Consider the following 25,264-nt stretch of genomic DNA (forward strand, 5'->3'; position numbering starts at 1 on the left):
GACTGTAGGATAGTTTTTTAATCGTTAAGATAGACTGTTTGCTGACCAGATGGTAGGTCCGTATTCTTGAGACTTTTCCAAGGGGTACATCTAATAAAAGTGGTTACCCCTCAAAAATAAGCACTAACAACTATGGGTACTACAAGCTAAGTGCCCCGCCTAATACCACTGAAGTCTAACAATACTGAGTTTTGTAAATTACCTTAGAATATACCAGATTTATTATAAAATTGATTTGATCTAAAATAGAGTCTAATCCTAAAATGCACGTAAGTACATAAAGGATGACTCGTTAGAATGGTCCGGGTCCTGGTCTAGGCGTCCGACACATGTGTAAATGGAAAAGTCGTGAATCAGATTTAACAAATACACACAGGAACACTAATACTATACACGAAACGTGAACAAATCTGATATTTGCAACCGACCAAATGAACGATCTACATTTGCCACTCGCCGCCCCACGCGCCTTTTGCGTCCAGTCTACGGCCTAAGGTTATTAAATAGCTTCTATTTAGCTTTAATATAAAATCTGGACCCACTTGGCAGTGACAATAAAACCTCGTTATCAATACAAATTTTATATTAAAGGAAAAAAATGGATAAAGTTACACTACAAAAAAAGAACTCTTTATTAATGCTCCAATTAATTGAAAATTAGCTACATAGCTTTGCCAACCCTTATTTTTAATGAAATGCAACATTAATAACGGGGCTTGGTGGCAATATGGCCGAACCATACTTGGCATAGCATCGGCTGAACGTAGATGCAATTTCTACCTGAAAATCGACCTCTTGTTTTGAACATCGGATACCGACATCGTGCGATGTGAAACGGCACTCAGCCGATAATCGACTAATTTGAACAGACTTGGGCGACGCCATTATTGCTACGACGCTTAATTGCTCCTAACGCTATAATTCGATTAATAGGGCCATGAAACGTTGGAGAAGCGAACAAAATAGGTAGTAGGTTAAGGCAGACATTCGAGTGCTCCTCACTGTCCCGGTACATGTATGTGTCCCGGTACAATAGAGGTGACCACAAGGCATTATGTCGACGGAATCTGCCATCTTTTGTTTAAAAAGTACAGTACTATGGAAAGCAAGATGGTCCAGTCTACGCCTATTTTCTGGATCTTGTTAATGCGTTCGATCTGGTTTCGTGAAACAAGGTGTCGTCCGAGACCAGTCTCCCAGCAGAGTTAGTGAGTTAGTAGTTAGTTATGCTGGGAATTTTCCGCAAATTGACAACCATTGTGCCTATTTTGCGTGAAAATGAGGTAGCGCTACTGTAGCCACCTAAGCTCCTCCACGAAACCTTGCAGGGTCTGCAGGTTGCTAACTGCCTCCTTTAGTGTACACGGAGTCCCTAAGTGTTTGTTCCTGTATACTTCTACCTATTTACAGTCTAGGAGAATATGTCCTGTCCGTTTTACCCATGTTATGTAGGTGTTTGTTTAGTGTGTTATGTCCTGTAATTAATCCTACTATTTTTCATAGTTAGTGTCTGGGTGTTTTTACTAGTATTTTGGTGAGCTTGTGGTCTTATTCCGGTAGAATTTCTTTGGTCTGCTTACATGTGTTCATTTTAGCCCAGTACTTATCAGTGGCGGATCGTTCAAAGAACTCGATTCCCACCGGCTTGTCTAATTTCAGCCCGCTGAGTACTTTCACGATCAGTTCATGGAGAAAAGGAAAGCAAAATATGTCCGGGTTCCCTACGAATATTTGTGACGCGCCGCCACTGGTACTTATTATGCAGTTGTCTGTGATGTTGTTCTAGCTGGTTTTGTATGTAGACTGATTATCCATAACTCTAGTCACTTAAGTTAACGGAGTTGCGCGTGACACAGCAGACATGATGACACTACTCAAGATTTTATCAAAACGAGGTGAGAATTAAATTCAATTATTAAAAAAATAATCGTTCACTGGAATTGTTAATTTTATCGTAAATTCGCTTATTTACTGGCCCCACACACACTCGTCCCAATTTTCACGGCCTGAAGAGAGATCGAAACCGAACCTTTAATTCGATGCTGTGATTTTGTAACACTAAGCATCATTTTGATTGAGTTTTTTCTAATATGTATAATGGACTATAGAAATTTATAGATCTATCTTTTAAGTGACATTGTAGGTAAGAAGTGATTGTGGTCAACAACGGAATGGTGGAAGACTTGGCTTGGGGATAAGTAAAAAATGTAATCTAAACTAGTTTTAGTTCCAAAACTCAACTACCATCTACAATTGTACATACTACAATGAAAAAAAAACCATTTAAAACAATTGAAATTGCATTAACGTTTAGTGCGTTAAACAATTCCATATGAGCCTATCGAACAAAACAGTAAATTTGACTGTTCCGAAAAGACAGTCAATTTTACTGTTTTAGTAGCTAAAACTGTTCATTTATTTTTTAATTTTTCAATACGTTTTGTATTTTACTGTTTTTCAAATATTTATTGATATTGTATAAATCTGTAAGCTTTTGAATAGGTTTATTGACAATAACAATATACATAATGGATATATACAGATGATAAATATAACTAGCTTATATCTAAAATAGGCCCTTGAGGCATTGTACCAAATCTGTTAGTCTTAATGAAAAACATTTTAATGTATGCTCAATACATCATTGAAATGTATGAATGAGCGCTATTTCGCCAACAAAGTGAAATCGTAGTTTGGCGAGGAATAAAGTGGTGTCACAATGTTATGCACCTTTATGATAATTTTTTTTTTTTCAGTAAAACTAGAAAATTACTGCGCAAGGTCTTCACCAACCATTTGAGATAAATAGTAGGCCCAATTACTAGCTTCTTAATTGAATATATAATAAAAAAGCTAAAATCAGCGAGCCGTATTTATAGTATGGCCCAGGACTGTCTCATTTCAAACATAGACAGAGAGAATCATAGTGGCTTTGTCTTACGCTAGTACCAGCACAAAGAAAAGGATGAGTATAATTTTCCTGGTTCTTACTGACTGACAAATTGTGTTTGTCAAACTATAGCTACTTCTATCTGAGGTTCTTTGAAAGTCAGTTAAAATTAAACAGGTTCAGTACTTTCTAGTTAGTTTTCTCACTTAAAAAGTCGCACTACGAGTAACAACTAACAACAGGAGTGCGTCTAATTTGTTCTGTTGAAGTTGGTGTTAGACAACTTCAACAGAACAAATTAAGTGAGTGTCAGTATAGACGTCATATTTTCATAGAAATATGACGTTAACGATGGCATTGCCTCACTTTGCCGAATCTATTTCAAATATAAATAATCTATTTACCGAAATTAAAATACATACTTTATTAATCATGCAAATGGTAGGGCAGGTACTATAACTATTTCATTGTTATTGTAAATAAATAAAATACGCTTAGTTTGCAGAAATATTTGACCAAATCATTCAGTCAGATGTAGAACTTGTTATAGAAAAAACAAATTCCAACTAATACAGATTATTTTGTGGCTACTGCGGCTTTAACGGTAAAAAGGTACCGCGTCCTTTTTGCGTTGGCAAAAAGCGGGCATAAATACGGTCCATTGCGCGACACGTGTAACGCAATAACGCCTGAATGCTCATTTATCCGTGTGATAATTACTAATGAGGTGTATCCTCATTACCAATTATTTCATGCGTGATTGTTCGCGTTTCTTCTAGAACTCTTTTTACTAGCTTCTATTGAACTCATGCGGTGTCTCAGGTTTTTTCTGAATCCTGTTTTTTGTCTTGCGCCCCAGGTACCGCTGGTGTGATGTCGTGGAGGCGGACCTGCGTCGGCTGAATGCCAATTCATGGCAGGAAACCGCGCTGGATCGGGACAGGTGGCGTTCTCTCGTTTCGGAGGCCAAGATTCTTTTTGGATCGCTGAGCCAAAGCAGTTAGTCAGTTAGTTAGTTAGTTGTCTTTTACAACATTTTAACTGGCAAAGGTTGTATTTAGCCTCGTTCAGCTTAGCTCGTAAAATTTTGTGAGGAGGTTCAGTAGTTAGATTTTCTGACGTTTATTTTTTTGCGTACAGCGTACAGGACTTAAGTGTCATTTAGGTCTATGGCATTAAGGACCATTGTGAGTACGTTGTGTTAATGACTCGACGAAGTAAGTATTTTTTAATAATTTTTTTAGCTTATGAATCTTATTACACATACAGAGCCACGAGTATAGCACATCAGGCACAACTTCTTCAGAAACTGCTTGGGCAGAACGAGGTTAGATCGGGATTTTTCACTGTATCAGTTGACCCCGTATTGGGTCGCGAAGCTCCTATAGAGGAGTTACAGAAGCTTGAAAAGTTGCGACAAAAAAAAAGAGAAACTAAATAGTTTCCTAACAGCTGGGAGCAGGTAAAAAAAATTGGAAAACACTGGTAAACCAGATCGGTAGTGGTCCCTACTTCCAACTAGCTAAATGATAAAGAGTCAAGTTGAAGTTGAAGATGACACGTTAGAACGGCCCGGGTCCAGACCGGAGCATCCGACCTGGGATCACGTGATTTCCGGTCACAAATATCCGTGCTCATCAACCCAGAACCATCGGCTTCATAGGTAGGGTCACTACCAGGGCCAGAATAATCGCCAAAAGATATTATTTAAGAATGTAGTATTAAAATGAGAGCGTAACTTCGATTGTATGTGGTATGTAGATATATATATATATATATATATATATATATATATATATATATATATATATATATATATATATATATATATCTCAATGGTGGTCTGCCTTTTCGCCGAAGTTTTATTGGCCGAATTTCACTTGCCAAGCAACTTTTCGCAGATGATTTACTTTTGCTACCAACATTCGGCAACGGCAACTTTCATTATGACAACGTATTACTTAGTAGAATTATTGTTAAGCAGATTATTATTATGACATTCAACATTTGTTTACATAGTACATTTCTTTCGCTAAATCATTCATTTGGCTAAAAATAATTAATACGACAACGTCTAGTTATTTGACAAAGACAAGATAGGTGCAACGACGAGCGAAGCGAGGAGGATCGTGTTAGGCGCACTGCGACCTAACAGCACCGACTTTTTTTGCATCGAACAAAGTTAGATTAAAAAAATAAACTTTTATGTTTCGTATTAGACTTGCAAAGACATTCTGCTACCTAAAACATTGCGTTTTAAAGAGTGTCTTTTAAAGTTTATGTCCAAACATACAGTTTCTAACTGTTAGGTTGGGAAATAATACGAATGAATCTGTTGAGTTGCTACTTGATCATTCGGCGAAATGAAATTATGCGAAAAATTGGTTGCGAAATGACATTCGGCAAAATAATTTTCGGTAATAAGTTAGAGAACCATATCAATAGTGTTCCTTCATAGTTCCATGTTCCCATTACTATGACGGCGTCTAACACCGAATGACGCCCCGTCAGCAATCACGGCTCGAATAAAAAATAACCACCGACCCCATTCGGACTTATGCCTGATTACTAGTGATGTGCTCACGGCTCATACGTCTAAAATGTTACAGATTGCCTGTAAAATATCAAAAGTGGGACCGACATCGGAATGATGTCAAATGGCATCAATATGTGATCGCGTAGGCAAATTATTTGCTCAGTATATTCTACCCAGCGTATCTACTGAGCATTTTCAGAAAAAATGATATCATAATTTTTTTTTCAAAAACCTAACAACTCTTGGCTTATTTCAACTGAACTGAATCATGAGGACTATTGATTAAATAGAAATAAAAATCTATCTCTAGTTTTTCATACAAATTTCGGGTGTCAGTTTTGTGACGGTCCATAGGTGTATGGAAATGTAAATTTTTGGGACTCATTGTTTTCTCTTTTAAGTCAATAGTCCTCGTAATGCTGAGTCGAAATAAACCAAAAGATGATTTTTTTTTTTTTAATTAATATACACTTTTTTCTGAAAATGCTCTTAAGCTGAATACAGCTTTTTCGTATTTTCCAGTCCGCTTATCTTAGATTTTGGTAGGTACATTCAAGCGGCCGTTAGCGACCGCCATGAATCTCAAAAGTCGTCACGTTTGTTCATTTGTAGTCTGCCTCTCCATGAAATAATAAAGTAGGTAAGTAATTCACTAATTCCATGGGTCACTCGGTTCCAATATTTCATTTAGTTTTTCTCAATTTAAACGTGGGAACTTTTGGATCGGATGTGATTTGGGGTGGTCCTTCTTAAATGAAATGACTGTGTATAAAAAATGACGAAGCCTGTTGCGGATAGCTTTATTGTTTGTGTGCAATGACGACGTCTGTTGTTGATTTACGGTTGTACCCTCCTGACAAAGCCTGCGTTGCGGATATGAATTTGTCATTATTTTATTAATGCTTGATTTTGATTAAATATAGGATTACGAGTATGTGCATTAAACTAATAAAATCTTAATTTAAAAGTAAGTGAATTAACATTGTATATTGTATTTTTTCTTATTTTGGCTTTAATGTATTATAGCGCTTTAATGTATTACGACCAAGTGTGCACCGACTGTGAAATGGCAAAGTTAGGGGGTGCCATAATAAAAGTTATATTTTCATTAAAAAAATGACACCACCACACTTCGCCATTGCAAATTCTGTGCAAACTTAGCTTGGTTTGTGTCTAAATTTGGCTTAATTCTAGTTAACATTACATAATAAATAGAATTTTGAAGTCCACGATTATAATCTTCCAATAAAACATTATAAGATATTTATCACCCATTACCAGAGGACTGTATTGCACCCATGGGAAATATTACTGGAGCAAAATACCCATGCCAAATTTACCGTAAACGACAATGTCACGGCACATCACTGCTTATTACTCTATCCTTCTCGCTGAAAAGGATTTATATGAGTAAGGAATACTCGAGAAATACGACTTTATTGAAAGTAACGGTGCTAAGACGTCGGGAAAATAGCACTAGGGGCGGAATAATGAAAATGCACATTATACTAACTTCATTAGGGTAGTAGCTGAATAGTATAATGGTTGTTGTTGTATAATAATGAGTGAGGTTCTATGTAGTGGAAAATTATGATACTTAAGAGCTACACTCACGTTGCAGGATGACATCCAATTTTAAATGAATTCCGCCTATATAGGTAAAACAAATTCAACTGATTGATGAAATTACCCAATGTAACGCATTTGTCATTATCGGTGACATGTTGAGAGGCCTTCAGTTGTTATTTATAATAGAATAGCAAGGTTTAAAAACTTGATAAAATTATCTAATTTGAGGTAGTTAATCGTTTCAACTTCAACATTAATTCAGCAAATAGGCCACAAGGGCACTTTTACACGTCAACATGTAATTTACATACAAGCGTTAAAAGAACACATCATTAATTATAAAATACAACTAATTGCAAATATTCAAACTAAAGTATTATAATAACTTAAGTTTCAAGTATCTCTCTTCTATCAGATGTTCTCAGACACATATTCTTGCTCCTCCCTCATCTACTTCAAAATTTTATAATAGTTTTTTTACCTTCCGGGCTGTTCGGTAGTGGAATGCTTTGCCAGTGTAGAGTACTCTCCCCATTTTCAAAAATCAGCTGAAACTCTACTTTCTATCTCTACCATAAGTTGTCATTTTGTATATTGTATATGTGTAAGTATAAATATATATATATCATATTATATTGTATATTTATTAGCGTGTTAGACATTGTTTTCATACTTAAAGTGGTATGTAGGTATAGTAGGTATGTGTGTTTGTGTTTAATTGTCTCCATATTTAGCTTCATGCACTACTTGTCTGGAAGAGATCGCTTTTTAGCGATAAGACCGCCTGTTGTTACCTGGTTTTATTTCCTTATTTAATTTATTTGTAGTTTTACATGTATGTAAAATATATGATTTTCGGTGCAATAAGGAATATTTACTTACTTAGAGAGGTATAAACTCTCTTAATTTACATTTAAATGACAGAAAAAAAAATGTATTAAAAAGGGTTTTATTAGACAGGTGTCTGGATTTTTATACCATAGCCCAGTACTTAGTACATCGCTTTCACCCAATAACCTAGTTCATTTGAGATTCCATCAACTCTCAATAGTCCTTAGTTCCTTACACCCTGGCGGGAGCTGCCTCTGCGTGCGTCCCATGAAACGGACAAGGGCAGCATCCGCTCAGTGTACCCCTTACATTTCGTTTAATTGTCAAAAGGGAATCTACGTGTTGGTTTCGGCTCCGCGCACGCCTCCCAAAGGTCCGGAACACCATTGTTCCGCGATGGAAAAGATATGAGATGATAATGCCTCCCAGTGTAAGTTCGTTATGTTTCTTTAAAATACAGCTGAATTCAAACTTATTCCCGGTTCCAAAATCCCAGCATGTCTCTCTCAAAAAACTCTCATCGCTTTATTTGGGATTATAATACAAAAATAAAAAAAAACCGGCCAAGAGCATGTCGGGCCACGCTCAGTGTAGGGTTCCGTAGTTACTCTTCCGTCACAATAAGCTAAACTGGAGCTTAAAGTATAGTAAATTGTTAACCAAGGGATGAAACGGTACCTTTCACCCGAGTTAAACAAATAGGCAAATTTGCATAATCAGTACCTAATTAAAGTAAGTCTTTTTACTATGAAGGGAAAACTTTTTGCGATAACTCAAAAACAGCTAAACTGATCATGTCCGCTATACTTTTCATTTAATGTCTTTCTTAAGCTCTACTTCCAAGATTTTTTTCATATTTTTTGGACCCATGGTTCAAAAGTTAGAGGGGGGGGACACAATTTTTTTTCTTTCGGAGCAATTATCTCCAAATATATTCACTTTATCAAAAAATGTTTCTTGAAAACTCCTATTAGTTTTGAAAGACCTTTCCAACGATACCCCACACTCTAGGGTTGAAGCGAAAAAAAAAATTTCACCCCCACTTTACGTGTAGGGGAGGTACCCTAAAAAAAATTTTTTTTAGATTTTATTGTAAGACTGTCGGTTTTATTGATTTATATATCCATGCCAAATTTCCCACGGAGCAAAGCCTCGGACAGACAGACAGACGGACATGGCGAAACTATAAGGGTTCCTAGTTGACTACGGAACCCTAAAAAGATCAATATGGGGGTAGTATGACTCTATGCAAAATCATATGATGCACTGACAAGCGTTGAATCCGAACGCCCGTATCGTTATTTAAACAAAAATCCTCGTGAAACGTTTACATTTTTCGCTAAAACGTGTCAACGAAAAGCGTTCTGCAGCTTTCAGGGTATTTGGCTAATGCGATTCAGCGCGAAATTCAAATGTAAGAGTAGAAACGAATAAATCCACCGGCGCCCGATGGAAGGGGGAATGCGTTTTTGTTCCAAATATATCATTCGAGGGTGAATGCGAGTTTAACACGTGGCTACGTGATTAATTAGGGTAAAAATATGTTTGTATATATATATATATATATATATATATATATATATATATATATAATATTTTGTGGTAATTTTGCTGGTATAAAATTTCCATTCTAATTTTACAAAGTTTCAAATTATGTATGATTGAGATAGTGGGCCAAAAAGCAATAGTATTTTATACAATCGTAATATAATAGAGAGCTTTTCAGTCGAGTACCGTTTTTAGGCATCGAAGCTTGCTAAGTTGCCTAAGTAAGGTACAAGATTAAAAAGCCTGATTATATCACTATTCTATACTTACACTACTTTGTACGAGTCATCTTAAGTAATACTTTTTTTACTAAAAAACCTAAATAATTAATGAAAATTGGCAAGTATCTCAGAAGACAAAAATGTAGACATTAACGCGCGACTGCCGCCCCGCAACCGTTTAGTATTTTCTTTCGGAGTGCGGCGGCATCGGCACGTGATTGGTCAATTTTTTACAGTTGAATACAGCGTATCGAAATGAATCTTATAGCTGTTCAGTCGACGAGTAGAAAAAGAAAAAAATTACGAACTGGTAGTAGTTTTTGATGTATATATGCATTGTAATATGCCTAAGTTGTTTTTCGTCTTTGTCATATACTTTCCTACATTGTGCCTATTCGTCAATCGGATATAAATCCCCGACAACCTGCAGCATATTTCACGCGCCAATCGGCTGGCGACCGTCCAAATCGGGCGATCTGTATTTCGATTGTCGACTAGGCACCTCCGTTACGGGATTGATTAACCCGTCGACTGTCGCGGGACTAATCTACGTTGAAGTGTTAAGGGAAATGTACGAGACAGTGAAATTTTATTGTTATTGAAATGGAAATTTAAATTCCAATAAGTACGTCTGAAATGCTGTCAGTAGAATTGGTAAATTTTTATCATGCATCATAAATATTTATCCCATTATTAAAAAACCGAATTTAATACTATGGTATCTGGTACTATGGTATATTCGTAGATTTTAAGTATAAATATTTTATATTTTGATATAAAAATAAATGAGCATCTTAATCAACAACATGTATTTTCGAGATCCATTGCAAGTGTCTTACAACACAACTTTACACACAACATCATGTTAAGTCAGGTTCGCATTTATTTTGTGGACTTTCGAAGCAATTATTTTTGAAGCTTTTACAGAAAAAAAACCTTAAAGTAGTTTTTAGTCGTATCGAATAATGATGTATTACTTGTAGATTTTTACCGATTTTTTTATCACTTTTAGCTACGTTTTGTATGGAGTGTTGACTAAATGTTGACTTCTAAACTAAATAGCGGCTCATAAAACACACTTATGCTCCAAATTTAATTAATGCCTAATAGTAATAATAATTTTAATTAATAGTTTTCCGAGTTACATAGCTTTATATACGGCAAAACGATAGACGAACGGACGTGTTACATTTTTGCCATGTTGGTTACGTAACCCGAATTGCCAAATTGGCTACCGAATGGACACCGCAGATTAGCCGGGGCAGAGGCAGACCAAAAAAGAGATGGCGGGATGACCTCGACGCTTTTTGCAGAGACTGGCGGGAACATACTTCAATCCGTGATGAGACACTGAAAAAAATAGATAGCCGAACTGGTTTTGTAACTTTACTAAATAACTAAACTACGGTTATAAGAAAATAAACTTTGCATAAATTTACAAACTTATTTTGTAGTGTATACCCAGTGCCTGAACACTGATAGCCAAACACGGTTTTGTAACATATAACACATAGTTCGCAAGTCCCAATTTTTGTGTAAACAGTAACCAAAATTTTGTTACAGTTATGCAAACATTTCTTTCAGTGGAGGCGGAAAAAAGGGGAGGCCTTTGCTCAGCAGTGGGACACAAAATAGGCTATAATAAAAAAAAATCCAGTATCAGTAAACTCTGGTCAGAGCCGGTCCGGTCACTGCGACACATTTACCAGTAGTGTCATGGCGGGCTCCAGCGAGCAGAATTTCTGGCATCATGTGGACTTCAAGACTTGAAGACGCGCACACTAAGTTTTAAACAACCCCAATATCAGGAAAACGGGCAAAGAAAGAATATCTGATGAATCGCATGATGGACCTGGAACAGCATGATTCCAGATCTAGCTAGACTGAAATTATAACCTAGTAGTAACGTACATACTCCACGTGCTGAAACATATCTAAACGCGCACTCTAGCGCCTATAGCCAATAGAAGCGTGTTCAGATATCTGTGAGCACCTTGGCCGCCCTGATATATCTGATGGTGACTGTACTAGGGCACCAATCATGAAACTTTGAAGAGAAAATTTGGAGTAATTTTGATATTTACTGATTTTTCTTCGTGTTTAAGAAAATATACCTACTGCAATTGGTTTTTTTTCCAACAGTCCGAACCGTTTCGCCTGTTCTTTTGGAACAGACCGATATTAATTAAACGTGAAACTTAAGCAGCTCTATTTGTTTATGGTAAAATTTTGCCGCTGTTTAAAAACTGATTTTAAATACTTATTTTACAGGATTCGTGGTTAACGTTTCATTATTGGTGTCACGTCCATTATAAAGGTATTTCCTATGTATAATTATCATAAGTTCTTTGTTTTAGCTATCATCATAGATTTTTTTTTTTGGCCTCTAGTGAGAATTTAAAAAACAGCTTTAAAATTATTTATTATGCTTAATACCTCCTAAACCTTACTGTCAGTGTGTATTGATGTCACTGGCTCTTTACTAAACAATGAATCTTACATTTCTAAACCATATGCTTTCCATATATTTTTAGCTTCCTCTTAACTTGGCATAATTCCAAATTAGCGAGGTGCCTTCCATATAGCTCTCAGGATTATAGGGTCATATTCCTATCGCTCAACGCGTGTACAAGTTAACGCTCACGCACGCCTCGACCATGAAACGCATGCTCAGAGCTGACCCAGGCCAAAGCCGAAATAATTTTTTGGCAAAAATTTCATTTTAGGTACAAGTTTTTATCGCTCTTACCTTTTTTCATAGGCGACTATTACTTATCGAGCCAACTCTAAAAACCCCAAACACAGTTAGGGTGCGTTGTTTTATCACAGAGTTCCTATGGCCACCTCCTGTCTCCATCATCAGATTAGCTCCATGTCATCATAATATTGTCATCAGATTTACATATATATGTACTTATGCAAAATTTCAGCTCAATCTGAAATCGAGGAGTGGGTCAATTTCAGCTTCCAAGACTTGACCCACACTAGCAAACTAACATTTCAGCTCTCATTCACCCGAGCCGCACCGCTTCGCGTTCGCGAGTTATTCGCTCAGGTAAGACACTGCCGTAGGGCTCAGGCGTATCGCGTATGCTGTCTCAAAAAAGTACAAAATAAAAAAAATAAGTAGTAGAATTCGTTGTTAATGCATATAAATTTTGCAGCGGAAATAGTGTTTGCATGTTGCTAGGTTTATACTTATTCTGATACCACTTATGTACTCAGTGAGATATGTTTAAGGAAACATCATAATATATACTGTACTAGTGACGTATACATTGCCTATATTGTTCTTAACTTGTCTGCTTCTGTTTTATTTCTTGGTAATAAAATAATATACAATCCCATTACTGGTGCCTATTTCATTATAGGGGTGTTTAGGTACTATATATTATTTCTATATGTCCCCACCTCATTATATCATATATGGCGGCGATCCCAAGCATCACTTCATATTCGTGTCGCGGGTGGGTGTACAGTGGGTCTTACCGTTCGACTCGCCTACTTTTCGTCAAGCAATGGGAATCAGCAGAACAATTAAATGCTCTGATCCTTTAAACATGGGAATGTCACCATTATGTCTAAGTAATTAAAGACTACTATTACGAAGGTATTATTGCACGTCAGACATATGGCGGATAAACGGGTGATGTTTGATTTGAATGAATTAATCAGAATGCGGCTTTGTCTCAAACTATTATGGTTTAAATTTATTTGTTATGTAAATTTAATATGAGGTTGCGGTTGTTATATAAGGCGTGTATTCAATTGGAGCACAAACATATGTCTAAATAGACGCGTATTCAATGACTTGTATGAAAATTAACCTTGTTCTACTCGGATAATACTCATGAAAAAAATACTTGAATAATAAGTGATTTGTATTATCAGAGGTACCTAGCTTCTGATACATATTTTATAATTTTATTGCGATAATGTTTGTTTGTAGTGTAAAAAGAGCTTAAGTGAATTTTTACATACACAAAAAGCTGACATAATAGGTTCAATGTCAAATGACATCACTAAAATTGCAATTTTAAAAAAAATTGACGGTAGGGTTGCAACAATCGGGAATTAGGAACTAGTATTCAGTAGGAACTGGTTTATTCATTACGTGTATACGCCATGACAATGATAATATTAATTATGATAATGGCTGTTTCAAATCTTATTATATCATTGAATTATGAATGTTGTATTCATTTGCATTTTTGAGAACCCTATACAGGTGTAAAGATATCTTTCGTTCTAGGAAAAATAGGAAATAGGAAATTTCCAAGCCAGTGTGATTTTTTTCGACAACCTCGTCATATTCAAACCAATTTACACAAAACCTTAACTTAATGTTTTAATAATTAGGTAACATGCAATTCTACTTTGAATCAAATTTTATCTTAATAATTGTAAAATTTTAACGTACCTATACTGGATAAAAAAAAAATATTTTTATTTCAGAACCATAAAAATTCCATAAAACATTGTTAGTACCATCGTTATAGCTAGGGGTTAGTAAGTACATTAAAATCAAATCAAATCCAAATATAATAAGAATAATAAATAATTAATAATATTGACATAATAACAATGAAATCACAAGTGCTTGTTGGCTCCACTAAAATACACTTATACTGGAGTAAAGTGTAAACTGCGATACATTGTAGAATTACATTTACGCAGACATAATCTAGAGATTTTGCCAGAACAAATCCAGCATTTTATGGAACTACATTAACAAACACGGAAGTTACTTTCCGCTATAACTTTGAACCGCTCTCTTACAAAATCCTGGTTTTTCACTTGCCTACACTTAGGAGGTATCGATATATAGACATCTATGTAAGTACTTACATATATATTATTCTTGTTAAGATGTTGGAATAACTAGATACTTTTGACGTGTTCTCTGATCCGTTACTTTTGATGCGTTCCCTAATTCCGTTAGGCATGTATCTGCGGGTCGAAGCCACGTCTCCGTTATAATTCCGATCGACCTGCTCTAATTGGGGCGAAGGTATTATTTGATCCAATTCGATTTGCAAATTAGAGACCGTTCGGGATTGGGTCTAACCTTGTATTTCGATGATTTGATAGTATATTACACGTTATACAATTACGTGTGTAATTATCATTATAGATCGTGTTATTCCCTACCTGGGTCTATGTATGTAACATATATTGGTATGCAAATAAAGATCTCTATCTCTGTCTCTGTCTCTCTATTCACGACGACGCGTGCGTTAAGTCTCATTTTGTATGGGATTTTGAGTTTCCAAAACGTACCGCATGGCGCGCTGTTTCTAAATCCCATACAAAATGAGACTTAACGCAAACGCGTACGTCACGTCACGCTATCGAATAAATTTTCACTAGGGGTTCTGTTCACAAACACTAAGTTGAGGGTTTTGAAACCAAATTTTCTGTTCTTTATATTTATAAAAAGGTTAGGTACTTATTTTCTGTTAATATTAACTGTTGTTCGCAAGAGTAACAACTTTTGTTTTAAATCTGACCCGAAACCGATGAAACCTATGACCGATATGTGCATTTCCTTGTTGTTGGCATGATTCCCACATTACGCTGCCTTTCTTCTTGAGCGGAGATGAGAGACATGCGGAAATCAACCACACCTCTTCTACTGAGACGGAGAAGAGTCGAGAAGAGAGACGATTCCCGCACGTCTCTCATCTTCGCCTATCTTCGTCTCAGTAGAAGAGATGTGGTTGATTCCTGCACGTCTCTCATCTCCGCTTATCTCCGTCACAGTAGAAGAGATGTGGTTGATTCCCGCATGTCTCTCATCTCCGCTCATCTCCGTCTCAGCTTATAGTTTCAGAGTAAGGCAGACGGACGCATGGCCGGACGTCGTCTGTCCGTCTGGACACGATGAAACTGTAATACTCAGAGCCTTATCCAATTGACAATAGCAAAAGAATTCAAATTGGCACCTTGTCAATATGTATCAATTTGGCCATACCCAACCAATTGCGAAACCGTCACAGATTGCAAAATGCTACGACAGATACGTCATCATAATAATGTCAGGGGTGACCAACATATAGGTACCTCAAGTACTCTAGTCTCGTTGTCTCCAATATTCACTTTTTAAAAACCGATGTACAATATTTATCGCTGGGTACTTTAATATAAGCTACTCAATGACTGCAATTTTCATTGTTATGCTACGCTCGTTGCTCTCCGTCGTAACCGATAGCATAGTTTTCCCGAAACACAGCGAAAATGCTGTATAATATAGAGAAAAAGTGCAATATGAATTAAGATTAAGCATTTAAATATGTGTCATTCTATTATAGAATATTAAACGCAGGTCAACTTGCACGCACTGTAATTATTGGTGCAAGAAATAAACCTGCGTTTAATATTATTTAAGATCTTGTTGCCATTGTAATGGACCTGCTTTTGTTGTCGTGCAGAGATTAAAATGAGTGCTACAATTATTGAAAGTGTCAATGTGCATGTGGATTTGCATTGAAGAAAGGTGCATAAAGAGCATATGACATGTATCATTTAAGAGGCCTTATTCCTACAGACGAGCGTATTTTGTAAAATGCTTCCTTTTTCATTCAAGATTACGACGTAACTATTAGTATTTATTCAAAAACTGATAACGTACTTAAATAATCGTTTCCTAAACTAGGGGCTCCAACAGTTCAAATTTTCATTTTCTCTTTTAAACCTCTTTTTTAATGAGGTTTTTTGGGAGTCTTTTCCAAATTTTGCAGTGACATGTGGCGTTTCGGTTCTCAATTTTGCTATAAACAAGAATCATTTGGTACATGAATGACTACAATTTGATTCAACATATCTCGTACGAGGGGCTGGAATGATTAACAATTGAAGATTCATTTGAAAAAACTGATAAAATACCTTCCGAGTTTTCTTCATTTTTTTGGCGAAAACAGGGTTTTATTATATTTTATTTCCGCAAATAGTACGCATATTTTGCTTTAAAAATAATATTATAGCAAACTGTAACTTTATGTTAACCTATAAAAAAAAAATCGTAACTATGGGACCTACATTGCCGTAAATTTATATTTTTTTTAAAACACGTATAAATCACGCAGCAGCGACGCCCCGCTCTCAGTCCGCGCGGAGCGCGCTTAGAGGACGGACCTGTGCTCGATTGTCAGGCATTCGTTGCGATCGTAATCAGCTACGGAGTTCCGAGAAATGCTATATACTGCGATTAGAAAATCTTAATAAAAGTTCATTTTTTACAGTATGCCTAACAGACTCGCTTATTGATGGATTTTCAGTGTTACTTTTTTTTTAATACTAAGTCGGTGGCAAACAAGCATACGGCCCGCATATGTACGCCTGCAACTCCAGAGGAGTTACATGCGCGTTGCCGACCCTAACCCCCTCCCACCCCTCGTTGAGCTCTGGCAACCTTACTCACCGGCAGGAACACAACACTATGAGTAAGGTCTAGTGTTATTTGGCTGCGATTTTCTGAAAAACGCATTTTCACTTGAAATTACGTTAGGGTTTGCATTATTATTTTTGACCCGGATGAAGTCCAAGTTCTCATGTAGGAGTCAGGAGTTGGTCACCAGAACTCCTAATCTACTAATTATAATCCCATCGTGTTTGGGCTCAAAAGATTTGCCCTGACGAACACCATCGATCTAGATGAGGTCCAGGGTCTCATGATGGAGTCAGGAGTTGGTCACTAGAACTCCTAATCTACTCATGATAATTCCATCGTGTTTGGGCTCAACAGAGTTGCCCTGACGAGCACATTCAATCTAGATGAGGTCCAGGGTCTCATGATGGAGTCAGGAGCTGGTCACCAGAACTCCTAATCTACTCATCATAACTCCATCGTGTTTGGGTTCAATAGAGTTGCCCTGACGAACACCATCAATCTAGATGAGGTCCAGGGTCTCATGATGGAGTCAGGAGCTGGTCACCAGAACTCCTAATCTACTCATCATAACTCCATCGTGTTTGGGCTCAATAGATTTGCCCTGATGAACACCATCGATCTAGATGAGGCCCAGGGTCTCATGATGGAGTCAGGAGTTGGTCACCAGAACTCCTAAACTACTCATCATAACCTCATCGTGTTCGGGCTCAATAGATTTGCCCTGACGAGCATCATCAATCTAGATAAAGTCCAGGGTCTCATGATGGAGTCAGGAGTTGGTCACTAGAACTCCTAATCTACTCATTATAATTCCAACGTGTTTGGGCTCAAAAGATTTGCCCTGATGAGCACCATCGATCTAGATGAGGTCCAGGATCTCATGATGGAGTCAGGAGTTGGTCACCAGAACTCCTACTCTACTCATCATAACTCCATCGTGTTTGGGCTCAATAGAGTTGCCCTGACGAGCACCTTCAATCTAGATGAGGTCCAGGGTCTCATGATGGAGTCAGGAGCTGGTCACCAGAACTCCTAATCTACTCATCATAACTCCATCGTGTTTGGGTTCAATAGAGTTGCCCTGACGAGCACCATCAATCTAGATGAGGTCCAGGGTCTCATGATGGAGTCAGGAGCTGGTCACCAGAACTCCTAATCTACTCATCATAACTCCATCGTGTTTGGGCTCAATAGATTTGCCCTGATGAACACCATCGATCTAGATGAGGCCCAGGGTCTCATGATGGAGTCAGGAGTTGGTCACCAGAACTCCTAATCTACTCATCATAACCTCATCGTGTTCGGGCTCAATAGATTTGCCCTGACGAGCATCATCAATCTAGATAAAGTCCAGGGTCTCATGATGGAGTCAGGAGTTGGTCACTAGAACTCCTAATCTACTCATTATAATTCCAACGTGTTTGGGCTCAAAAGATTTGCCCTGATGAGCACCATCGATCTAGATGAGGTCCAGGGTCTCATGATGGAGTCAGGAGTTGGTCACCAGAACTCCTAATCTACTCATCATAACTCCATCGTGCTTGGGCTCAATAGATTTGCCCTGATGAACACCATCGATCTAGATGAGGTCCAGGGTCTCATGATGGAGTCAAGAGTTGGTCACCAGAACTCCTAAACTACTCATCATAACCTCATCGTGTTTGGGCTCAATAGATTTGCCCTGACGAGCATCATCAATCTAGATAAAGTCCAGGTCTCATGATGGAGTCAGGAGTTGGTCACTAGAACTCCTAATCTACTCATTATAATTCCAACGTGTTTGGGCTCAAAAGATTTGCCCTGACGAGCACCATCGATCTAGATGAGGTCCAGGGTCTCATGATGGAGTCAGGAGTTGGTCACCAGAACTCCTAATCTACTCATCATAACTCCATCGTGTTTGGGCTCAATAGAGTTGCCCTGACGAGCACCATCAATCTAGATCAGGTCCAGGGTCTCATGATGGACTCAGGAGTTGATCACCAGAACTCCTAGTCTATTCATCATAACTCCATCGTGTTTGGGCTCAAAAGATTTGCCCTGACGAGTACCATCGATCTAGATTAAGTCGAGGGTCTCATGATGGACTCAGTAGTTGGTCACCAGAACTCCTAATCTATTCATCATAATGGTAATTTGATGGTGCTTGTCGGAGTAAATCTATTGAGCCCAAACACGATGGAGTTATGATAAATAGATTACGAGTTCTGGTGACCAACTCCTGACTCCATCATGAGACCCTGGACTTCATCTAGATCGATGGTACTCGTCAGGGCAAATCTTTTGAGCCCAAACACGATGGAATTATAATGAGTAGATTAGGAGTTCTAGTGACCAACTCCTGACTCCATCATGAGACCCTGAACATCATCTAGATTGATGGTGCTAGTGAGGGCAAATCTATTGAGCCCAAACACGATGGAGTTATGATGAGTAGATTAGGAATTATGGTGACCAACTCCTGACTCCATCATGAGACCCTGGACTTCATCTAGATCGATGGTACTCGTCAGGGCAAATCTTTTGAGCCCAAACACGATGGAATTATAATGAGTAGATTAGGAGTTCTAGTGACCTACTCCTGACTCCATCATGAGACCCTGAACCCTGAACATCATCTAGATTGATGGTGCTCGTGAGGGCAAATCTATTGAGCCCAAACACGATGGAGTTACGATGAGTAGATTAGGAATTATGGTGACCAACTCCTGACTCCATCATGAGACCCTGGACTTCATCTAGATCGATGATACTCGTCAGGGCAAATCTTTTGAGCCCAAACACGATGGAATTATAATGAGTAGATTAGGAGTTCTGGTGACCAACTCCTGACTCCATCATGATCATGAGACCCTGGACTTCATCTAGATCGATGGTACTCGTCAGGGCAAATATTTTGAGCCCAAACACGATGGAATTATAATGAGTAGATTAGGAGTTCTAGTGACCAACTCCTGACTCCATCATGAGACCCTGAACATCATCTAGATTGATGGTGCTCGTGAGGGCAAATCTATTGAGCCCAAACACGATGGAGTTATGATGAGTAGATTAGGAATTATGGTGACCAACTCCTGACTCCATCATGAGACCCTGGACTTCATCTAGATCGATGGTACTCGTCGGGGCAAATCTTTTGAGCCCAAACACGATGGAATTATAATGAGTAGATTAGGAGTTCTAGTGACCAACTCCTGACTCCATCATGAGACCCTGGACTTCATTTAGATCGATGGTACTCGTCAGGGCAAATCTATTGAGTTCAAATACGATGGAATTATAATGAGTAGATTAGGAGTTCTAGTGACCTACTCCTGACTCCATCATGAGACCCTGGACTTCATCTAGATTGATGGTGCTCATCAGGGTAAATCTATTGAGCCCAAACTCGATGGAGTTATGATGAGTAAATTAGGAGTTCTGGGAGTTCTGGTGACCAACTCCTGACTCCGTCATGAGACCCTGGACCTCATCTAGATCGATGGTGTTCGTCAGGGCAAATCTTTTGAGCCCAAGCACGATGGAATTATAATGAGTAGATTAGGAGTTCTGGTGACCAACTCCTGACTCCATCATAAGAACCTGGATGGACTTCATTCGGGTCAAAAATAATAATACAAACCCTAACGTGACAAATAACAATACAAATAACACTGAAACTCTATAGCACTAATGTGCGCAAACGATTGGCATCTTGACTAGGCAGCACGGGTGCGTAGCCACCATGCCAATCGATACGACAACGAAACACTATCTGTCTCTCTCTCGTACTAATATGCACAAACGATTGGCATCTTGGCTGGGCAGCATGGGTGCGTAGCCAACATGCCAAACGTTTACGATACGACAAGGAAACACTATCTGTCTCTCTATCGCACTAATATGCGCAATCGATTGGCTTCTTGGCTAGGTATCATGGGTGCGTAGCCAACATGCCAATCGTTTACGATACGACAACGAAACACTACTCTCTCTCTATCGCACTAATATACGCAAACGATTGGTATTTTGGCTAGGCACTAAGCAAGTGTGTGGCCAACATGCCAATCGTTTACGATACGACAACGAAACACTATCTGTCTCTCTATCGCACTAATATACTTTATTTATACCTGCAGTCATTTAGTAACTTCTTCATTTTCCATTGGTGTGAAAGAGACAGAATAAAGAGCAAGGGTTATAGTACACTCTGTAGTCTGTACACTTAGTAGTAGTGTACATAAAAAAAACTACTGTGCATATACAATAAATAAAGAGTGCCCATATGATATCATATGACACTAAAATTAATGTTGCTTGAAAGTATATTGAAAACTATCAAGATTATTCTAGTCTGCATTGAAACGCGCGTCGCGTTGCCGGCGCTCGCGTACCGAGCGCCAACGCCATCTATCGAGCGTTATTTCGTGAAATCGGAGAACGCTCCAAGGATTAAGGGCTCTTAATTGCTATTTTTTACACTAAAATGTAGTAGTGTGGAGAAAACAGCCGTACAACTCACCTTCTTCAAACTTTACAATGGCATATCGTCAAGTAGGTATACTTATTATTTAATCTGCGATAACACCCTTGTAAAGGACATCCCAAATCGAAATACCGAAGGTCGATGGGAATATTTCTATCATTTCAAGATGAAAATGTAACTTCACAATATCGGGTCCAATAATGCTGAAACATGTAGGTGTAAGATAAAACCATATTGTCTTTTTAAGAGAAAAGTAGTCGACCGCGCATAAACCGCTACTCCATACAAACGTAGTCCGCATTTTCCTATCTAGATATTACTTATAAAAAATACTTTCAGACAATTTAATGATGATTTGTTTTAATTTATTTTATTTTATTTTAATTTAAAGGCCGATATGGTGGAAATATTTGCTATCCTTGAGTGAGATCTTGGTAGCTTAGCTGGCAATGGTCGTGAGTTCAAGTCCGGGCATACCCGGAAAAATTTACAGCCCAAGTCATAACTTAGGCTGTAAATTTTTCCACTATAAATTTATTCGCACCGAAATTTGAGCAAGACAACGCTATGCGCATATTATAGCGACATCCCGCTCGCACGTCATCGTTCGCAGACGTTATTGCTTGATAAAAAAGTAATATAATCCCATAATTTATATTATAAGCACTAGTTTTACGAAAGCGACTGCTATCTGACCTTCGAGCCCATAGGGGAAAGTAGGCATTATTGGGACTATTAATAGTTCAATTTCCTCACGATGTTTTCAGGTTCAAGGAGATGAGGATCTTCTGATTAAGTTGCCTGCAGCGCTTTTGCATCCATAAAGTTTTGGACAAGAATTAAATTGTTGGTACAAGCTTTTATCGTTGACTGTACTTTTCTTTCTACAGGCAACTAATACTCATCAAGACAATTCTAACAACCCTAAACAAAATGAGGTTGCGTTGTTTTATCACATAGTTCCCATGGCCACCTTCAGTCTCCATCATGAGATCAGCTCGATGGTACCATAATATTGTATTGTCACCCGACTTACGAGTACGTATGCAAATTGTCAGCTTCACGGGAAACCGGGAAGTGGATCACACTTAACTTGCAAGGTTAGATTACATATAGACAACGGGAGAGGTGAAACTAAATAAAAGCTTGTAATCATATAAAATCAGACGATAGCCTCGCATTTCATCTCATAATACCTATGAATGGATGAAAATAAAAATCTTTATTTGAGGCAACCAATGGCTTAAAGCTAACATATATATGTTAGCTTTATATAATTAATAACAAATTATTTACATATACTTGTACTTTATTAATAATAATCTGATTTATTTAGTAAAAGAAGTGAGTGTAATGATTAAACCAAGACTTGACCGTTGGCATGTCGACCAATCAGGGCACTGCTAAAATGGTGGCGCGGCGTTCTGATTGGCCGACAGTGATGACGCTTGAAGTAGCGGGAATAGTCGCAACGGCCGTAGGGCAGTCTTGATTTAACCAGCAAAAGGAAAGGAGTTCTCAAATTAAACACTAACCTGCATATTACATAATTTGTTTACAACTACACGTTTTACGTTATAAATTGCATACGAGTAAGGCAAGCGTTTGTAATTGGTGAGTTAAATGTGTGTATAAACACAGTGATAATAAATAGTAAGTACTTAAATCCATTACGATATTTCATTTATTTACTTAAATCACATACCTTTGGCAATTTAAAACCATTAAGTCAGCCTCCTGCATTTACATCTCAGCCAGTGGGATATATAACCCATTAAAGTGATATTTATAATTTCATTTTTTTTCTCCTTATGTTTTATTCCGTTGTTTTCGTTAACTTTTACGTCCACTACCTACATTTTGAATATATACTTTTCTCCTAACCGATTACTTACAAATTTAACAAAGGTATGTAGTTGTTGTTATGGAATTACGTTCATTTATGCAAATAAATTGCTGCAAGTGTTAATTAATGAAAATATATTGTTTAATACTGACATTGCATCAGTATTTGCTGAGCTGAGCTTTTATTATTTAGATGGTTTATTTTGGAACAGCGTTGAGTAGTGTATACTGTGCTAAAGTTAATTTTAATAGGTGCCTGCAATACCTAACCGTGTTTCCAAAATGATAAAATCTACTTATAATCTAGAGGTTTAATCACAATCGCAGTAGTAAAACTGATATTAATTTAATCCCCTTTTCGTTTCCGGTATAACTATTGCTAAAGAGATTCACATATTAAATAATAAAAATAAATTACTTATGCGCTTGACTTTAGTTAGGCTTACTTCATATCACGCCAGCTGTGATGCCTGTGATCTTCGCGAATTACTTGAACTTTCCAGGTTGTTATGGATACTGGAGCTCATGGACGGGTCCTGTATACATACTCCCACGAGTCCTACCGGTCCTACGAGAGAGGTTTCGAGGCACCAACGGTCGCGCAGCAGAGCCAGGCGACGGACGAGCAGTCGGGCACCACGGCGGTGGCGCAGCCGCACCAGTTTGTTGGCGCTCGCGTAGTCGCACCAGTCGGCGCGCACGCAGTCGCACCAGTCAGCGCGCGGAGACGTATCAGCCGCTGCTCTCCGGTCGAAGACCAGCGTCGGCGGGGCGAGAGGCGCAGCCGACGCCAGAGCAGTCGACGGTCGCGCTGCCGTCGGATGCGGAACCAACGGACGCTCAGCCGGGACTCCGGCACTCTGCAGAGCCACGTGATCGGCTGCTCCGGGGCCGTCGAAGCACCGCCCGCGTAGCCTGACACGTCGGTCATGGAGCCAGTGCAGCAGCCGATCGCGCCGCCTCGACGTAGCAACGAGCGGACACAGGCACAGGGGGCACGCAGTCGTAACGAGCCAAGAACCAAGGATACTGGTGAGCCATTGAGTAATACTAACATTGGGGACCTAGTATCAGCCTTAAAAACATTTAGTAATCCTAATGTTGGTACAGATAAACTTGGTTCTATGAATAATACTGTACCTGAATTCGATTCATGTAAAAAGGAACAGACTATGACTATTTGGCTACATAAGATAAATGAATGCGTTAGCATCTACAACGGGTCAGAAAAGCAGATTGTACACTTTTCATTGCCAAAAGTAAAAGGTATTGCACAGAGGTGGTATGAAACTCTCCCATCTGTTCTCTTTTCATGGGCCGAATGGCAGGGAAATCTTTTATCAGCTTTTCCGTCCGAAGAAAATTATGGTAGTATGCTCACTGATATGTTAGCTAAAAGGGCCCGGTTCTCCGACTCTTTGGAAGAATATTACTATGAGAAGGTAGCGATGACAAGTACATGTAATATTTTCGGTAAGCGTGCGGTAGAATGCATTTTGCACGGCATTGATGATCGTTCCGTAAGGTTAGGTACAGAAGCACTACAATTATGCCGATCCTAATAAATTGCTTCCGTATCAGTGTACGCTATCATTAAGAAAATGTGGTAGGTGTTCGAGAATATGCCACGAAACCGAACAATGTTACGCAAAACTTCCCAATGAAACGGCAACATTGCGCGTTGTTGAGAATAGTGTTTAGAGTATTAGCTTCTGTATAGCCCCTGTCAAAAACCTAATGATAGATATTTTAAAACCGCTTTGGTTGATGCTATAACGGTTGTTTGCTTTGTTAATTTATTAAAAACATAAACAGTAGGTACATGACACCCTGTAAGGGCACACAATATTATTTCCTTAAGGCTAAAATTATTTACATTAACTTAACTTATTTTTATTTTATATTAGGTAAGTATACTGGGAATATTGCGAGCTAAATTTATATATTAAGTCAATATCAGCATATATAT

At 38.2% G+C, this 25,264-nt stretch overlaps 1 protein-coding gene across 1 annotated transcript in view; it reads left to right on the plus strand.

Annotated features, from left to right (window-relative positions):
• LOC133518568 (uncharacterized) overlaps nt 1-24,209 on the plus strand; it is a 49,539-nt gene extending 25,330 nt beyond the window's left edge. The window contains exon 2 of the mRNA XM_061852230.1: nt 23,799-24,209. Within this exon, the coding sequence (XP_061708214.1) occupies nt 23,799-24,209 (411 nt within the window). The remainder of the gene's footprint in view (nt 1-23,798) is intronic.
• The last annotated feature ends 1,055 nt before the right edge of the window (nt 24,210-25,264 follow it).

This window comes from Cydia pomonella, chromosome 6 (assembly GCF_033807575.1).
Source record: "Cydia pomonella isolate Wapato2018A chromosome 6, ilCydPomo1, whole genome shotgun sequence".
Lineage (NCBI taxonomy): Eukaryota > Metazoa > Arthropoda > Insecta > Lepidoptera > Tortricidae > Cydia > Cydia pomonella.